The sequence below is a fragment of the Eptesicus fuscus genome, chromosome 2 (genome assembly GCF_027574615.1).
Source record: "Eptesicus fuscus isolate TK198812 chromosome 2, DD_ASM_mEF_20220401, whole genome shotgun sequence".
Lineage (NCBI taxonomy): Eukaryota > Metazoa > Chordata > Mammalia > Chiroptera > Vespertilionidae > Eptesicus > Eptesicus fuscus.
The window spans coordinates 15,790,654-15,804,319 of record NC_072474.1 but is presented as its reverse complement, the minus strand read 5'-3'; the positions used below and the strand labels follow the sequence as shown (position 1 = coordinate 15,804,319).

The 13,666-nt window shown below is 38.4% G+C and overlaps 1 protein-coding gene across 10 annotated transcripts in view; it reads right to left on the bottom strand.

Annotated features, from left to right (window-relative positions):
• ABI1 (abl interactor 1) overlaps positions 1–13,666 on the bottom strand; it is a 125,501-nt gene that overhangs the window by 28,715 nt on the left and 83,120 nt on the right. For 7 of the 10 annotated variants that reach the window (XM_054725662.1, XM_054725660.1, XM_054725667.1 and 4 more), the window contains 3 exons: positions 11,940–12,080; positions 7,280–7,380; positions 2,629–2,805 (listed from right to left, as the gene is read on the bottom strand). In XM_054725662.1, the coding sequence (XP_054581637.1) occupies positions 2,629–2,805; positions 7,280–7,380; positions 11,940–12,080 (419 nt within the window). The remainder of the gene's footprint in view (positions 1–2,628; positions 2,806–7,279; positions 7,381–11,939; positions 12,081–13,666) is intronic. The other 3 variants (XM_054725677.1, XM_054725681.1, XM_054725683.1) reach the window with 1 other exon arrangement.

Sequence of the window (13,666 nt, the reverse complement as noted above, 5' to 3'; positions counted from 1 at the left end):
CATTTACATCTACTATTACAACACCAACAGTAATTCAGACTGAAGGATAATTAATTTGACAACACATAATGATATCTTTAAAATTTGAAGCTAAACTTACTTTACAATATCCAAAAGATAAGACATTCAGCAATAAAAATGTCTTGTCTGCAAATAAACAATCTACCCCAGTACTGTTAAATAAAACTACACCAACGTGTATTATGTGAAGTCACCAAAAATCCTATTTGCAGAGTAGATTTAAATGTCCAAATGAGGAAAAGAAAAAAATAAACATAAAGATAGGATCTAAAAGTGCAGTGTAAAATGAAAAAAGTTTATAAAACTAGTGAGGTTAACAATCAGATAATGTGTGGAATATTCAGACGCTAGGTACCTTTCACTACCAAAGGAGACCAGGGAAAATATGAGGTAAAATTCTAACTGATCAAGTTTTTTAGTCGTTTAGATGAAAATGTCTAGAAAAAATAAAACTATACATTTTAGGGTTATCTATGAATTCTGACATTTTTGCTAAAGTGGTTTACAATTCATATGAGATTTTTTTTTTTTTTTTGCTATAATACAATTAATCTTTAACTCTAAAATTTAAACAAACAAAAAAAATCCCAATAACGTAACTTTCCCCAGCTCTGCTTTAAAATACATATTCAGGCCGTAGCTGGTTTGGCTCCATGGATAGAGCATTGCCTGTGGACTGAAGGGTCCCGGGTTCGATTCCGGTCAGGGTCACATGCCTGGGTTGCAGGCTCGATCCCCAGTGTGGGGTGTGCAGGAGGCAGCTGATCAATGATTCTCTCTCATCATTGAGGTTTCTATCTCTCGCTCCCTCTCCTTCCTCTCTGAAATCAACAAAAAATATTTTTTAAAAAAACATGTTCAGAACATGCACTATAAATAAAAAGAAGTTAAACCAACTTCCTATGTTAACATGGAATATTCAGTGGTTTTTAATTTTCTTTAATACTTTTTTATTCTTATATTACAGTTGACATACAACATTATTTGAGTTTTATATGGTTTACAACCACATGATTAGATATTTATATAACTTATGAAGTGATCACCCCAATAAATCTAGTACCGATCTGATACCATATATAGCTATTACAATACTAGAGGCCCAGGTGCATGAAAATTCATGCACTGGAAGGGGGGTCCCTCAGCCCGGCCTGCCCCCTCTCACAGTCCGGGAGCCCTCAAGGGCAGGAGGTGACCAGGCGACCAGAGGAAGGCAACGCCCCATCACACCTCTGCTGCTGCCACTGCCAGCAGCACAAGCCTCAGCTGGCCCTGGTTACCTGAGCCTTGGGCGGTCCTGGGCAGCTGGGCAGCCGCCATCCAAGGCTTGCTTGTGCCTCAGCCATCGGCTGGACAGCCAACATCTGAGGCTTGCCTGCGCCTCAGGCGTCAGGTAGGCAGCCGACATCCGAGGCCCAGGTAAGCCTTGGGCTGGCACTGGGCAGCTAGGAAACTGCCATCCGAGGCTTGCCTGTGCCTTGGGCCGGCCCTGGGCGGCTGGGGGGCTGAGGGTACTGGGGGACTCCGGAGGCAGGCGTGTGGGGCGGGCCCAGCCGTGCCGCGCATCTGCCACCCCAGCGGGGCTGAGGGAACTGGGCACTGCCACCTTGTGGCTGTGGGTGCCGCCATCTTTGAGGTGTGACAGTCAATTAGCATATTCCCTTCTTATTGGCTATGGGTGATGCCATCTTTTTGAGGGTGTGATGGACAATTAGCATATTCCCTCTTTATTAGATAGGATTATTGACTATATCCCCTATCTGCTTCACATCCCCCCATTACTATTCTGTAACTACCAATTTTACTTAGTGTTTCTAAGTCAACCTATAAAACATGCAGTTCTAGAAAGGAGCTACAAAAGCTATATGGGGAAAGTGTGTTTCAGTCTAGTCCCAGTAATCACCCTTCAAACCATTAACAAATACTGGACAATAGGCTCATTTCAGATCTGTTTTTCCTTTTTGGATTAAGCATGTTGATATGGAAAGTGAAATTAATAACCACCACAAGCAACTCAAACTCCCTGACATCATATGCTAAAACTGTTTCCTAATCTTATCAGCTTTTAAACATTGATTGCAGTTAGTGTTGAGATGTGCAATTCAAGATGAAGAAGAAAAAATTTTTTAAAAATCCTCCCCACATGTTATAATTATTCAGAGACATAATAAGCAATCATCACTAACTTTTGTAATGGTTTTTAATTCATTTCAGTATAGTTTAGCAAGCTTAAAAGTGATAGCCAGCAATTTTATGTTATTTTAAAGAAAAATATTCACAATGTTTTAAATTATCTTGTTATTGAACAGCCTCAAATATGCCAATAAAAATAAATTCAATTTAATTTGTTTTTCTTCTCGAGTTTTATTTATAATAAAAATATCATTTTAAAGCATCAGTTAAATTTTAGTATAAAGTACACTAAGCCTGAATTATTTGAGCGAAAGTGATAAGCAATTGTTTTTTAAATAGTATGATTCAAGAAACAACTAAATAAATATAAAGTGGCATGGTTTCAATTGTTGTCTATCACTGGCAAAATAACAATTTCAAATAATTTCCCTCAAAAGGAGCTCAGTGGTGCTGTATGCCTGCAAAGCATCTTACTTGAATTCTGAGAATAAAGTGGACCTCCATTAACATGAGGCTGAGCAGAAAATTGAGCAGTCACAGAGGGAGTTCGTCTGTATCCACCAGAAGATGTCGAGGAAGTAGTAGAGTTGTGTCGAGATATCTGCCTGGTCATTGTGCCATACTGGGAACCAGGAGCTGAGCCCGGGGCCACTGAAAAGCATTAGTCAAAGGCAACCAACAAAGAATTTGAGCACTGCGTATCACCTCCAACAGCAGAACAAAGAGAGGAGGACTCACAGTAAGAAATATTTATTATTTTTAAAGCCCATAGCAAAAATAAAAAGAAAAGTAAAGATGAAACACAAATAGCTCCATCTCTGAAGAAGGAAAAACAGATAGTGTGGGAAGCTGCAAAAGTAAATAGTTACATTCTTAAGCCATTTAATTTAGCATAATCCCTAATATTTTGCTAAAATTATTTATAAATTTTTCCTGTATTATTTTAGAACACACAAATTTTGTATGTAAACTAGAGGCCCCGTGCATGGAAATTCATGCACTGGAGGGGGGGGGGTCCCTCAGCCTGGCCTGCCCCCTCTCACAGTCCAGGAGCCCTCAGGGGCAGGAGGTGACCCAGTGATCAGGGGAAGGCGATGCCCCATCACACCTCTGCTGCTGCCACTGCTGGCAGCACAAGCCTCAGCCGGCCCTGGTTACCTGAGCCTTGGGCGGCCCTGGGCGGCTGGGGGGGCTGAGGGGACTGGGCCCGGAGGCGGCGGGCCCGGTCTTGACATGCGCTTGCCGCCCCAGCAGGGCTGAGCGGACTGGGCGCCGCCATCTTTGAGGGCGGGGCAGTCAATTAGCATATTCCCTCCTTATTGGCTGTGGGCACCACCATCTTTGAGGGCGGGGCATCAACTAGCATATTCCTTCCTTATTGGCTGTGTGCGCCGCCATCTTTGAGGGTGGGGCAGGCAATTAGTATATTCCCTCCTTATTGGCTGTGAATGCCGCCATCTTTGCGATGGCATGAGGGTCAATTAGCATATTCCCTCTTTATTGGATAGGATTTTCTCTCTCTAACAAAATAAGTACCAAAGGATGCTCTGAAGTGGAAAGTGTCAGCTTTTAAATGTGAATACATTAATATTTGATTTACAAACTTCTTCCTTTCCATTGCCAAGTCTTCAGAAAAACTGTATAAGATTCTATCCAGCCAAATCCAGGTTAAATTATAAAATTTAAGGAGTTATGCATATTTTCCACAGATTGTACTAAAATTTTAATGTTTATTGTATCAGCAGTTATCAATACATATTATAGTAAAATCACTTTTAAGGGAAGTACGACTTCTAGTTTCAAAGCTCTTATAGAAATCCATTCTCTTTGTCCATACTTGGAGGTCTTTTTCTCCATACTACACTCAAAGCAATCTTTTGTATAAAATTATCATGTATATCTAAACTTACTAAAGTATTAATAATGCTTAATATTTTATTCAGTCATCTTGACCAACATTTCAAAAGTTTAATACTTAAAAGGTTAATAAAAAAGTTCAAAGCCTCTAAAGTTAACTATACTTTCCAAAGGTTACTTTGGGATTAACAGTATCATTTTTTTGCCTGACCTAAACATCTAACCATGACTATGTAAGAAGACAGCATCCTAGTTTATTTTCATGCAGTTGCCTAATTTAACCTCCCCTAGAGGTGATATAAGTTATTAAATAAAACTGTATAGCAGAGGTTGTTCATTAAAAGTACTAATATTTAACATTTTGGAACTCCCAAGCCATAGGCAGTCACTAATTATTTGAATCATCATTTTTGAAACAGAAACACATTTTTAAAATAATAGTCGATTCAAAAGCTTTTTATGAGTAACCCTGGACAGCTAGATTTTCTAGAAAGCTAAGAAGTAAGCCTAAAGCTAATTTTAATAGAATTCTCACTAAAATGATTTTTATATTTCTCTACCTGTATAAAAATGTATGAAATCCAAGTTGTTTTTCTTGTTGATTTAAAACCCAAAACCAACTTTTTCAGCAGTTCCAAACTATGCCGATTTTAGAATCTATTTTAGTATTTTATTATAAAATAAACCATAATACCAAAGGGTATATGATTGATATATGTATATGTCTGTGTTATATAAATTATACATATACATACGTATATGCAATATGCTAATATGGTATATGCTAATATGTTATATAATATTTCTAATGATTATATATAACTATTTATATAAGTACATATATAATTTTTTAAATAAAATAAGATAAATACCCTGCTTCAAGAAATAGAATATTACTAGTATCACTGGAGTTTCCTGTATGCCCCCTCTGGATCCACAACTCCAAAAGGTATGTGTTAGACATTCTATTTCTTTACTATATATAGGTTTAAAAAGAATCACAGATACAGAATCTTAAACAATATACAGAGATTTTGCAAATTTATATTTATAATAAAATAATTATGTATTCTGTTGGCTTGCTCTTTTCCTTTGATATTTTTAAAAATTCACCCATGTTGGTAAGTATATCAATATATTATTAATTCTTATAGCTACATTCACATGTAAACATCCCACAATTTATCCATTCCATTACTAGACATTTTGGTTACATCCAGAGTTTTGCTATTCTTAATATTGCTACTATGAACATTCCTAAATATGGTTCTTGAGTTTTTCTGGAACAGTGGTTCTCAAACTTGAGCACTGATCAGAATTGCACCTTGAAAGCTTGTTATAAAACAGATTGCTGGGCTCTAGTCCTCAGAGTTTCTGACTAAGTAAGTCTAGATGGGACCTGAAAATTCACATTTCTAACAAATTCCCCCAGTGATGATGCTGTTATTCTGGGTGTCACACTCCGAAAGCCACTGCTCTAGGGCAGTGGTTTTAAACTTCATGGTCTTAGGGTTCACTCTTTAAAATTAAAGAACCTCAAAAAGCTTGGTTGAGGTGGGTTATAATAAAAGTAATAGAAATTAAAACTGATATATCTCTAAAACACATGAATACACAAATACACATTCCATTAGCTGTCAAAGTAATGATTTTATCATACGTTATATAGCCTCTGGAAAAGTCCACAGTACAAGAATGAGAATTTCACAACATGAAACATAGCTCTTATTATTTGAAACACGTCATTATACATTTCTACCCAGATTACTGATAATGTGTATTTCTAGGCCTATTGGTTTTATATGGAGTCTGTATTTGAAATTCCTTATATGCTCTATCTAGTCACCCTGAACTTGGGAACAATTTAAATGTACTTTATTGGAAAAAAAAAAAAAAGTTCCATAGCATCTTCAGATGCCTTAAGTACTGGGCTATATCAGTATTTTTCAAATTGTGATTCACAGGAAAGTCTCAAGCACCCTATCCCACACATCTATTTCTTTTCTATTTTTCTTCCTCCTGTCCTCCACCTTCATTCCAATACTTTGACTGTTGTATATAACAGGGAGTTCCAAATAAAGTTTCATTTTTTTAAAAACTACATTACTAATTTAAAAAATGTTTTTGAACAATCACTGCTATAATTTCTCTAGAAAAATCTAAACAAAAGACAAATATAAACCACATTAAATTGGATATAAGCTAAGCATAGAAACATTTTATATTACAGAGTTATTTTATATTTGTTTTGTGTGTAACTTCAGAGGCCTTTCACCAGAAGAAATTAGTGTAAATTAGATTTAACACTTTAACCTTTGCATTACCACTTACAACCTAGTAACTTCAAAGGCGAGTAGACTAACAGAGAAGTTTGTTATGCATTATGCAGAGTAAGTTAAAGGCTCCAACGGCTGTGCAGTCTCACCTAGCACAGTGCTCACTGGGAGAAGAGGTGGGCTGGAGCTCCAGGAGGAGGAGGGACAGAAACGTGTTCTAATAAGGTAGTTTATAATGTAGGTCAGAGTACAGAAAGAGAATTAAACATTCTGAAACAGTAAGAAAGTACAATGTTTGGGTAAGAAGAAAAAAAGAAAGACACACACACACACACACACCCATATGTAAAGCACATTCAAATAACTAAGAATTTTCCTACAAAGTCTTCATTGTATTTACTAAAAAATCAAGGGACTAATTTAATGCTTTGCAACAATTTCTTAAAAATTTATGTAATCTAAAAGGTAAAAGAACTTTTCCTTTTTTAATCCCATTTATTACTCATGGTATTTTACTGAAATAAGTATATTGAATATCATAAATATAGTAAAGTCACAAAATGAACTAACACAAGTTGAGATACTAGCCTAAAAGGCAACATCAAAACTTACTAATACATAATTCACAATACAGTCACTAATCCTTTGGTTGGAGAAACAAGAATATTAGCTTGTTCTTCATACAATAAACTTTCTTGACTATGCCCAAGGCAATAATTTCTAAAGCAGAATGGCCAAAAAGTTATTTAATAAAGCTGTTCAATATGCTTTATATGTAAGAAGAAAGAGCTGGTAAAACAGACAAAAAACACACACTTAAGATTGTGTAAAAACTAATCCAAAAATGTTCTTAAATTTGTTGTTAGTGTTTATGTTCTAGCAACAATCACACAAATAAATAATTTGATCTAATATAACTAAATTATTTCAGGCTTTCATAATCAAGCACATAAGTACTACCACATATTAAAATAGATTAATAAATAACATACCTGATCCAATAGTGGGTGGTGAAGGTGTAGGCACAGCAATGGGAATGCCAATACTGCTGCTTCCACTGTTTTCTCGACTTCCACTTCCCCCACTACTTCCACTGGAAAGAAAAGAAAAAATTGTGGAAAAAGGAATTCTAATGATTTAACCCCCCAAAATAATAATAATGAACTCAAAGCCACTAACTACTCCCTTTTATGATATACTAGAGACCTAGTGCACGAATTTGTGCATGGCTGGGGTCCCTAGGCCTGACCAGTGATCAGGGCTGATCGGATCTGCGCTGATCAGGGCCTGCTGGCCGGGGGGGAGGAACCACGGGAGGCTGGCCGCTGGCTCCCAGGAGGAAGCCAGCCCTTGGCCCCCTGGGAAAGGGGCCGCGTCGCCACCACCCACCCCCCAGTTCCCCATTCCAGCCCGGGGCCCGAAGGGAGAGGAGACGACAGTTGGCCAGGCCAGGTGAGGAAGGAACGGATGCCGCCGACGCTGCCGTCATCGGTGCCCCACCACCGCACGGTTCCCTACCTGCCCCCCTTGCCACTGTGCCACCACCATGGCAGGCGGGCAGCCCCCGGGAAGGGAGATGATGGGAGTGAGACAAACCCTTGTGTCGAGGGTTGACTTTCAATAGATTGCAGTGAGGGAGCTGCTCTGCTATATATGAAACCCCGACCCTAAAGCAGGTTGTCTACGAATGGTTTAGCACCAGGGGCCGATGGGGGCCGGCCAGCCTGGTGGTGGCTAGCGGGGGGGAGGGACCACAGATGGTTGGCTATGGGAGCGCACTGACCACCAGGGGGCAGCTCCTGTGTTGAGCATCTGCCCCCCTGGTGATCAGTGCATGTCAGAGCAACTAACTAGTCATCCGGTCATTTTGGTCATTCAGTCATAATGGTTGCTTAAGCTTTTATATATACAGATATGTAAAAAAATTTTAGAAATTGTTCAATACAAAATTTTGTTGTTGTTAATCCTCACCCGAGGGTATTCTTTCCACTGATTTTTATAAAGATTGTAAGAGAGGGAGGGAGAGAAAGAAAAAGAGAAGGAAGGGAGGGAAAAGGGGACGGAAAGAGAGGGGAGGGGCAAGAGGGGGGGGAGAGAGAGAGAGAGAGAGAGAGAGAGAGAGAGGGAGAGGGAGAGGGAGAGGGAGAGGGAGAGGGAGAGGGAGAGGGAGAGGGAGAGGGAGAGGGAGAGGGAGAGGGAGAGGGAGAGGGAGAGGGAGAGGGAGAGGGAGAGGGAGAGGGAGAGGGAGAGAGAGAGGGAGAGAGAGAGAGAGAGGGAGAGAGAGAGGGGAGGAGAGATAATGATTGGTTGCCTCCCACACTTGCCTTAAACGGGGCCTGGGATTGAGCCTGCAACTCAGGTACATGCCCTTGACTGGAAATCGAACCCAAGACCCTTCACTATGTGGACTGACTTTCTAACCACTGTGATTCTTGTGTTTCACTCTATTCAATCTATTGGAAATGAATATAACCTTAATATAGTATTCAGAACTATCAGAAGAGATCACCGTGTTGAGAAATGAAAATCTTAAATACAGTAAGTCAACAAGGATTTATTTAAAACCTGCTATAAATAGTAGTAAACAAGGCAGACATAAACCATGGTGTCATGGAGCTCACAGTTAAGAATGGAATAATAGACATTAAAAAACAGTGTGAAAGCCTGGCTGATTTGGTTCAGTGATTGAACATCGACCTATGAACCAGGAGCTCAAAGTTTGATTCCCAGTCAGGGCAAATGCCCAGGTTGCGGGCTCAATCTCTGGTAGGGGGCATGCAAGAAGCAGCCAATCAATGTTTCTCTCTCATCATTGATGTTTCTATCTCTCTCTTCCTCTCCCTGAAATCAATTTTAAAAATTAACCAACAGTGTGACAGATGCCACAAAAGAAAATGAACAAGATGCTGCTCTGGCCAATATAGCTCAGTTGGCTGGGTGTCATCCATATCCATGCACCAAAGGGTTGCCAGTTGGATTCTGGGTCAGGGCACAAGCCTGGATTTCAGGCTCAATCCCCAGTAGGCGGTGTGCAGGAGGCAGCTGATTGATGTTTCACCTTCCTCTCCCTTCCTCTCTTTCTAAAAAAGAAATCAATAAACTATTATTTTTTAAAAAATGTACGGATGCTATGGAAATTAAATAAAAGTTTAACCAATTTTAGTCTGGAAATATAAAAATGTCCACTCATCTCAAAGAATGGTGCTAAAACAATATTTTCTGGAAAATGAGCAAAACAACAAAAAAGGCAGCAGTGAGGTTTCAATGTGAGGCATTCTAGAATAGTCATTACTGTTCAACTTTAACCAATTCCCTACTATTCGAATTCCTATGGATTTACTATCCCTTTAGGTATAAGACCTCATACTATATGGTTGTTTTTAGTAAGCAATGTGTGTATGTACATGTATGCAAATGTACATATGTGCATGTGTAGTCTTAGGCTCCATATTATACTTTAAAACCAACATCATTGGCCTAATAGGCCCAAAAAAACTCAACAGGGAAAAGACTTGTACTGCCTAGATAAAAAATGTTTTTCTCCAATGTGATCATTCTATAATTACATCAGCACGTTAATGAAAGAAAAACAAAGAAAGCTGTTTCTATTACAAAAATAGCTCCAATGTGAAGAACTCCCTTAACTCCAAGCCAGGTACACTGCTTTGTAACACCAATACATCATAGACATGAATATTTCCCCACTAATTATCCTCTTCTACAATTACTGGCTTTTTTCTAACATGGGGGTTGGCAAATTACAGCACATAAGCCAAAACTGACTCATAATCTGATTTTTATGACCTGTGAGCTAAGAACGTTTTTATATTTTTAAGTAGCTAAAAAAAAAATCTAAAGAGGAATATTTATAACACATTAAAATTATATGAAAGGCAAATTTCACTACCACAAATAAAATATTACTGGAATGCATGCTCACTCGGACATTTACATGCTATCTGTGTCTGCATTCATACTACAATGGGGAGCTATGTAACTGTAATGGAGACAAATCCCAAAAATATCGACAATCTGCCCCTTTATAAGTTTATTGATCCCTGTTTTAACAAAATGCGCTTCTGAAAGAAAGAATTATATCATATTGGTATATCCCTAGCATCTAATGAAGTAACTCGTAATAACTGGTTGCTGAATGTAACTAAACGATAGAGAAAAACAATGTTTTAATATAAATTCAATAGCAAATATAAAAAAGAACACTTGTGGTACTCACTGAACTTGACCTGATATAGTAACTGCAGATACCAATATAAGAGTTTATTTACTAATAGCAGCAATAACAACAAATGACAATTACATAGAATCTAAGAGCCAGATACCCTCTTTAGTTAAAACTCAAAAAATGATTCTAAGTTTTTTTAATTATTATTATTGATTTCAGAGAGAAAGGGAGAGGGAGAGAGAAACAGAAACATGAATGACGAGAGAGAACTATTGATTGGCTGCCTCTGACACACCCCACAATGGGAATTGAACCCCCAACCCAGGGATGTGCCCCAAACAGGAATCGAACCACAACCTCCTGGTTCATAGGTCGATACTCAACCACTGAGCCATGCTGGCTGGGCAATTCTGCTAAGTTTTATCTCTAATACACCAACCCAAAAGTCAAGGTAAGGAGAGGTTCTTCCCCAAGTTAAGTGAGAGGTAAAATTAAAGAATAAAATAAAGTAAGCTATACAATATATCTGTCTGGCTTTATAAAGTGCCCCAAAATGGTGATAGTTAGGAAGGGGTCTAAGGGGGACTTTTGGATTGCTGGTAATGTTCCATTTTCTTACTTGGGTGATGGTTACACCAATGTATTCAAATTGTCTTAACCCATTAAGTTACATATTTAATAATACTTTTCTAAATTTATGTTATGTTCCAAAACTAAGTTTTTAAAAACCCACTGAGCAGTTGATTTCTAGAAATTTTATAAAACAACATATACAATAACATAAAGCAGCGGTCGCCAACCTGCTCCAAAGGTTTCCTTAAACCAGCAGTCGCCAACCTTTCAGACTTCACGGACCACCAGTGGTCTGTGGAATACTGGTTGGTAACCGCTGCTCTAGAGTATACCAACTCTCTTAATTAATTCTTTCTCAGATCTAAACTAGGTCTTCCTTTTTCAAACCTCTTAAAGCTTAAATCACATTGTATAATTCCTGATATTTAACCTAGTATCCCAAAATACAGAATGCCTTCGAAAAATGTACACACATTCTGAATAATATTAATTCTAATAGGTTAAATCTGAAAAGAAATAAACATCAATGGAGCTATCAGCTGTTAAGTTTGTATACATTTTCATTGTTTTGGGACACTCTATATTTAAGAGTAGTTTAGTTACCTTAATCTTTTTTAAAAGACTGTTTTAAAAAAACATTTGTTAGCTTATGTCCAAATATATATCTGTACCTCTGTCAAAAGGAAGAAATAGTAGCAATCTGCTTATAGTATAAATATATACTTAAAAATCTAAAAAAAAAACGGAAGTTATAACAGAAACCTATACAATATTATTACCTCAACTTTTATACTCTGTGTTAACAGTATAGTACTTTACTCAGCAACTGTATAGGGTTTGTGACCAGTTAATAACCCCAACTTGCAAATGGTCAAAGGCTCAACCTGAAGGATTACCTGTGTGTCCTCGGTCTCTGGTTTAAAGAAGCTGTTCTGCCCGGGCTATGCTGACTTCCCAGCCTAGCAGGACTGGTCATGTAGTCATTAGGAACTGTTGGAGGTTTAACAGGTTCCAGGGTTTTGTAAGGCGTATTCCGTCTGAAGAAGTATCAAAAATAGGAATAATGAATAAAATAAAATGGCATTTCCCCCCAAATGTGATTGTCCCTTTGTAACCAAGTAGAAGACAAGTGTGTGTTGTTGTTTTTAATTTACTGATGAGAGAGAGAGAAAAAAACATCAACCTGTTATTTATGCATTCAGTGGTTGCCTCTTGTATATGCCCTGACAGGTCAAACCCATAACGTGGGCATTTTGGGACAACACTCTAACCAACTGAGTGAGCTACTCAGCCAGAATTAGAAAACAAGTTTTAAAAATATTTTTAATAATAAAGGTTGTTTTAAAAAATTCTTAATTGGAGTAAATGAATTTTGTTACTTTTCACAAAAACTAAAATGTGTTACCTTTTCATAGGAAAGGGTAATTTAAAAGTTCTAATCCTATCCTATATAATAAAGAGGTAATATGCAAATTGACCCACATGCCCTCACGTCACAAGATGGCCACCCCCACATTGTCACAAGATGGCCACAGGGGAGGGCAGTTGAGGGGGACCAGGCCTGCACGGGAGGGCAGTGGTGGGTGATCGGGCCAGCAGGGAAGGGCAGTTGGGGGCGATCGAGCTGGCAGGGGAGCAGTTAGGTGTCAATCATGCCAGCAGGGGAGCAGTCAGGGGGCTATCAGGCTGGCAGACAGAAGTGGTTAGGGGCAATTAGGCATCCAGGCAGGCAAGTGGTTAGGAGCCAGCAGTCCCAGATTGTGAGAGGGATGTCCGACTGCCAGTTTAGGCCCGATACCCGGCAGTCGGACATCTCCTGAGGGGTCCTGGATTGGAGAGGGTGCAGGCTGGGCTGAGGGGACCCCCCCCCCCCAATCCCCATGCACAAATTTCATGCACCGGGCCTCTAGTTTCTAAATATAATGGTTATAATTTTGAAATGCTCAATAATATCACACTTTAACTTATACATTATTTCCAGTTCAGTCACTCATAAGCCACTGTCCTTGTACATTATGAAAGCTAAATATCTCCTCTGCAATTTATTCCTACCTCATTATGGAAATTTATAGACAATGGACAAGTATAGCACATTCTGATTGTAGATGTAATACCATTAATTTTTCAATAAATTATTTTAAATTTTCTATTTAATAATTTCATGTGTTTTTTTTGCAGGGGTAAGGAGTTTACAGAATGAAAATAAAAACCAAGAGTCAATTTAAAAAGGCTGATTGTTGATCCCTATTACTATGAAATAATTATTTCCCAGCCCTCCACTAAAAAAAAAAAAGGCTCTAATATATTATTTTCTATGTTAAGGTGAACAATCTTTCATAAGTGTCCTACCAAATATTCACAAATTTTATTGACAAAGAACTGAGAAGTAAGAAACCACCAACAGTTATCTTTTTTGCTCCCCAACTGGCCTTCTCACAAAGCTACTCAAGTATGAAGTATGCATAACCCGTGGACACAGACAATGGGGTGGTGAGGGCCTGGCAGGGGATGGGAGTGGGATGGAAGAGGTTAATGGGGAAAGAAAAGAGGATTTATGTAATACTTTCAACAATAAAGATTAAAAAAAAATAAAATAAAAACTATGAAGGGCCCTAAGATTACC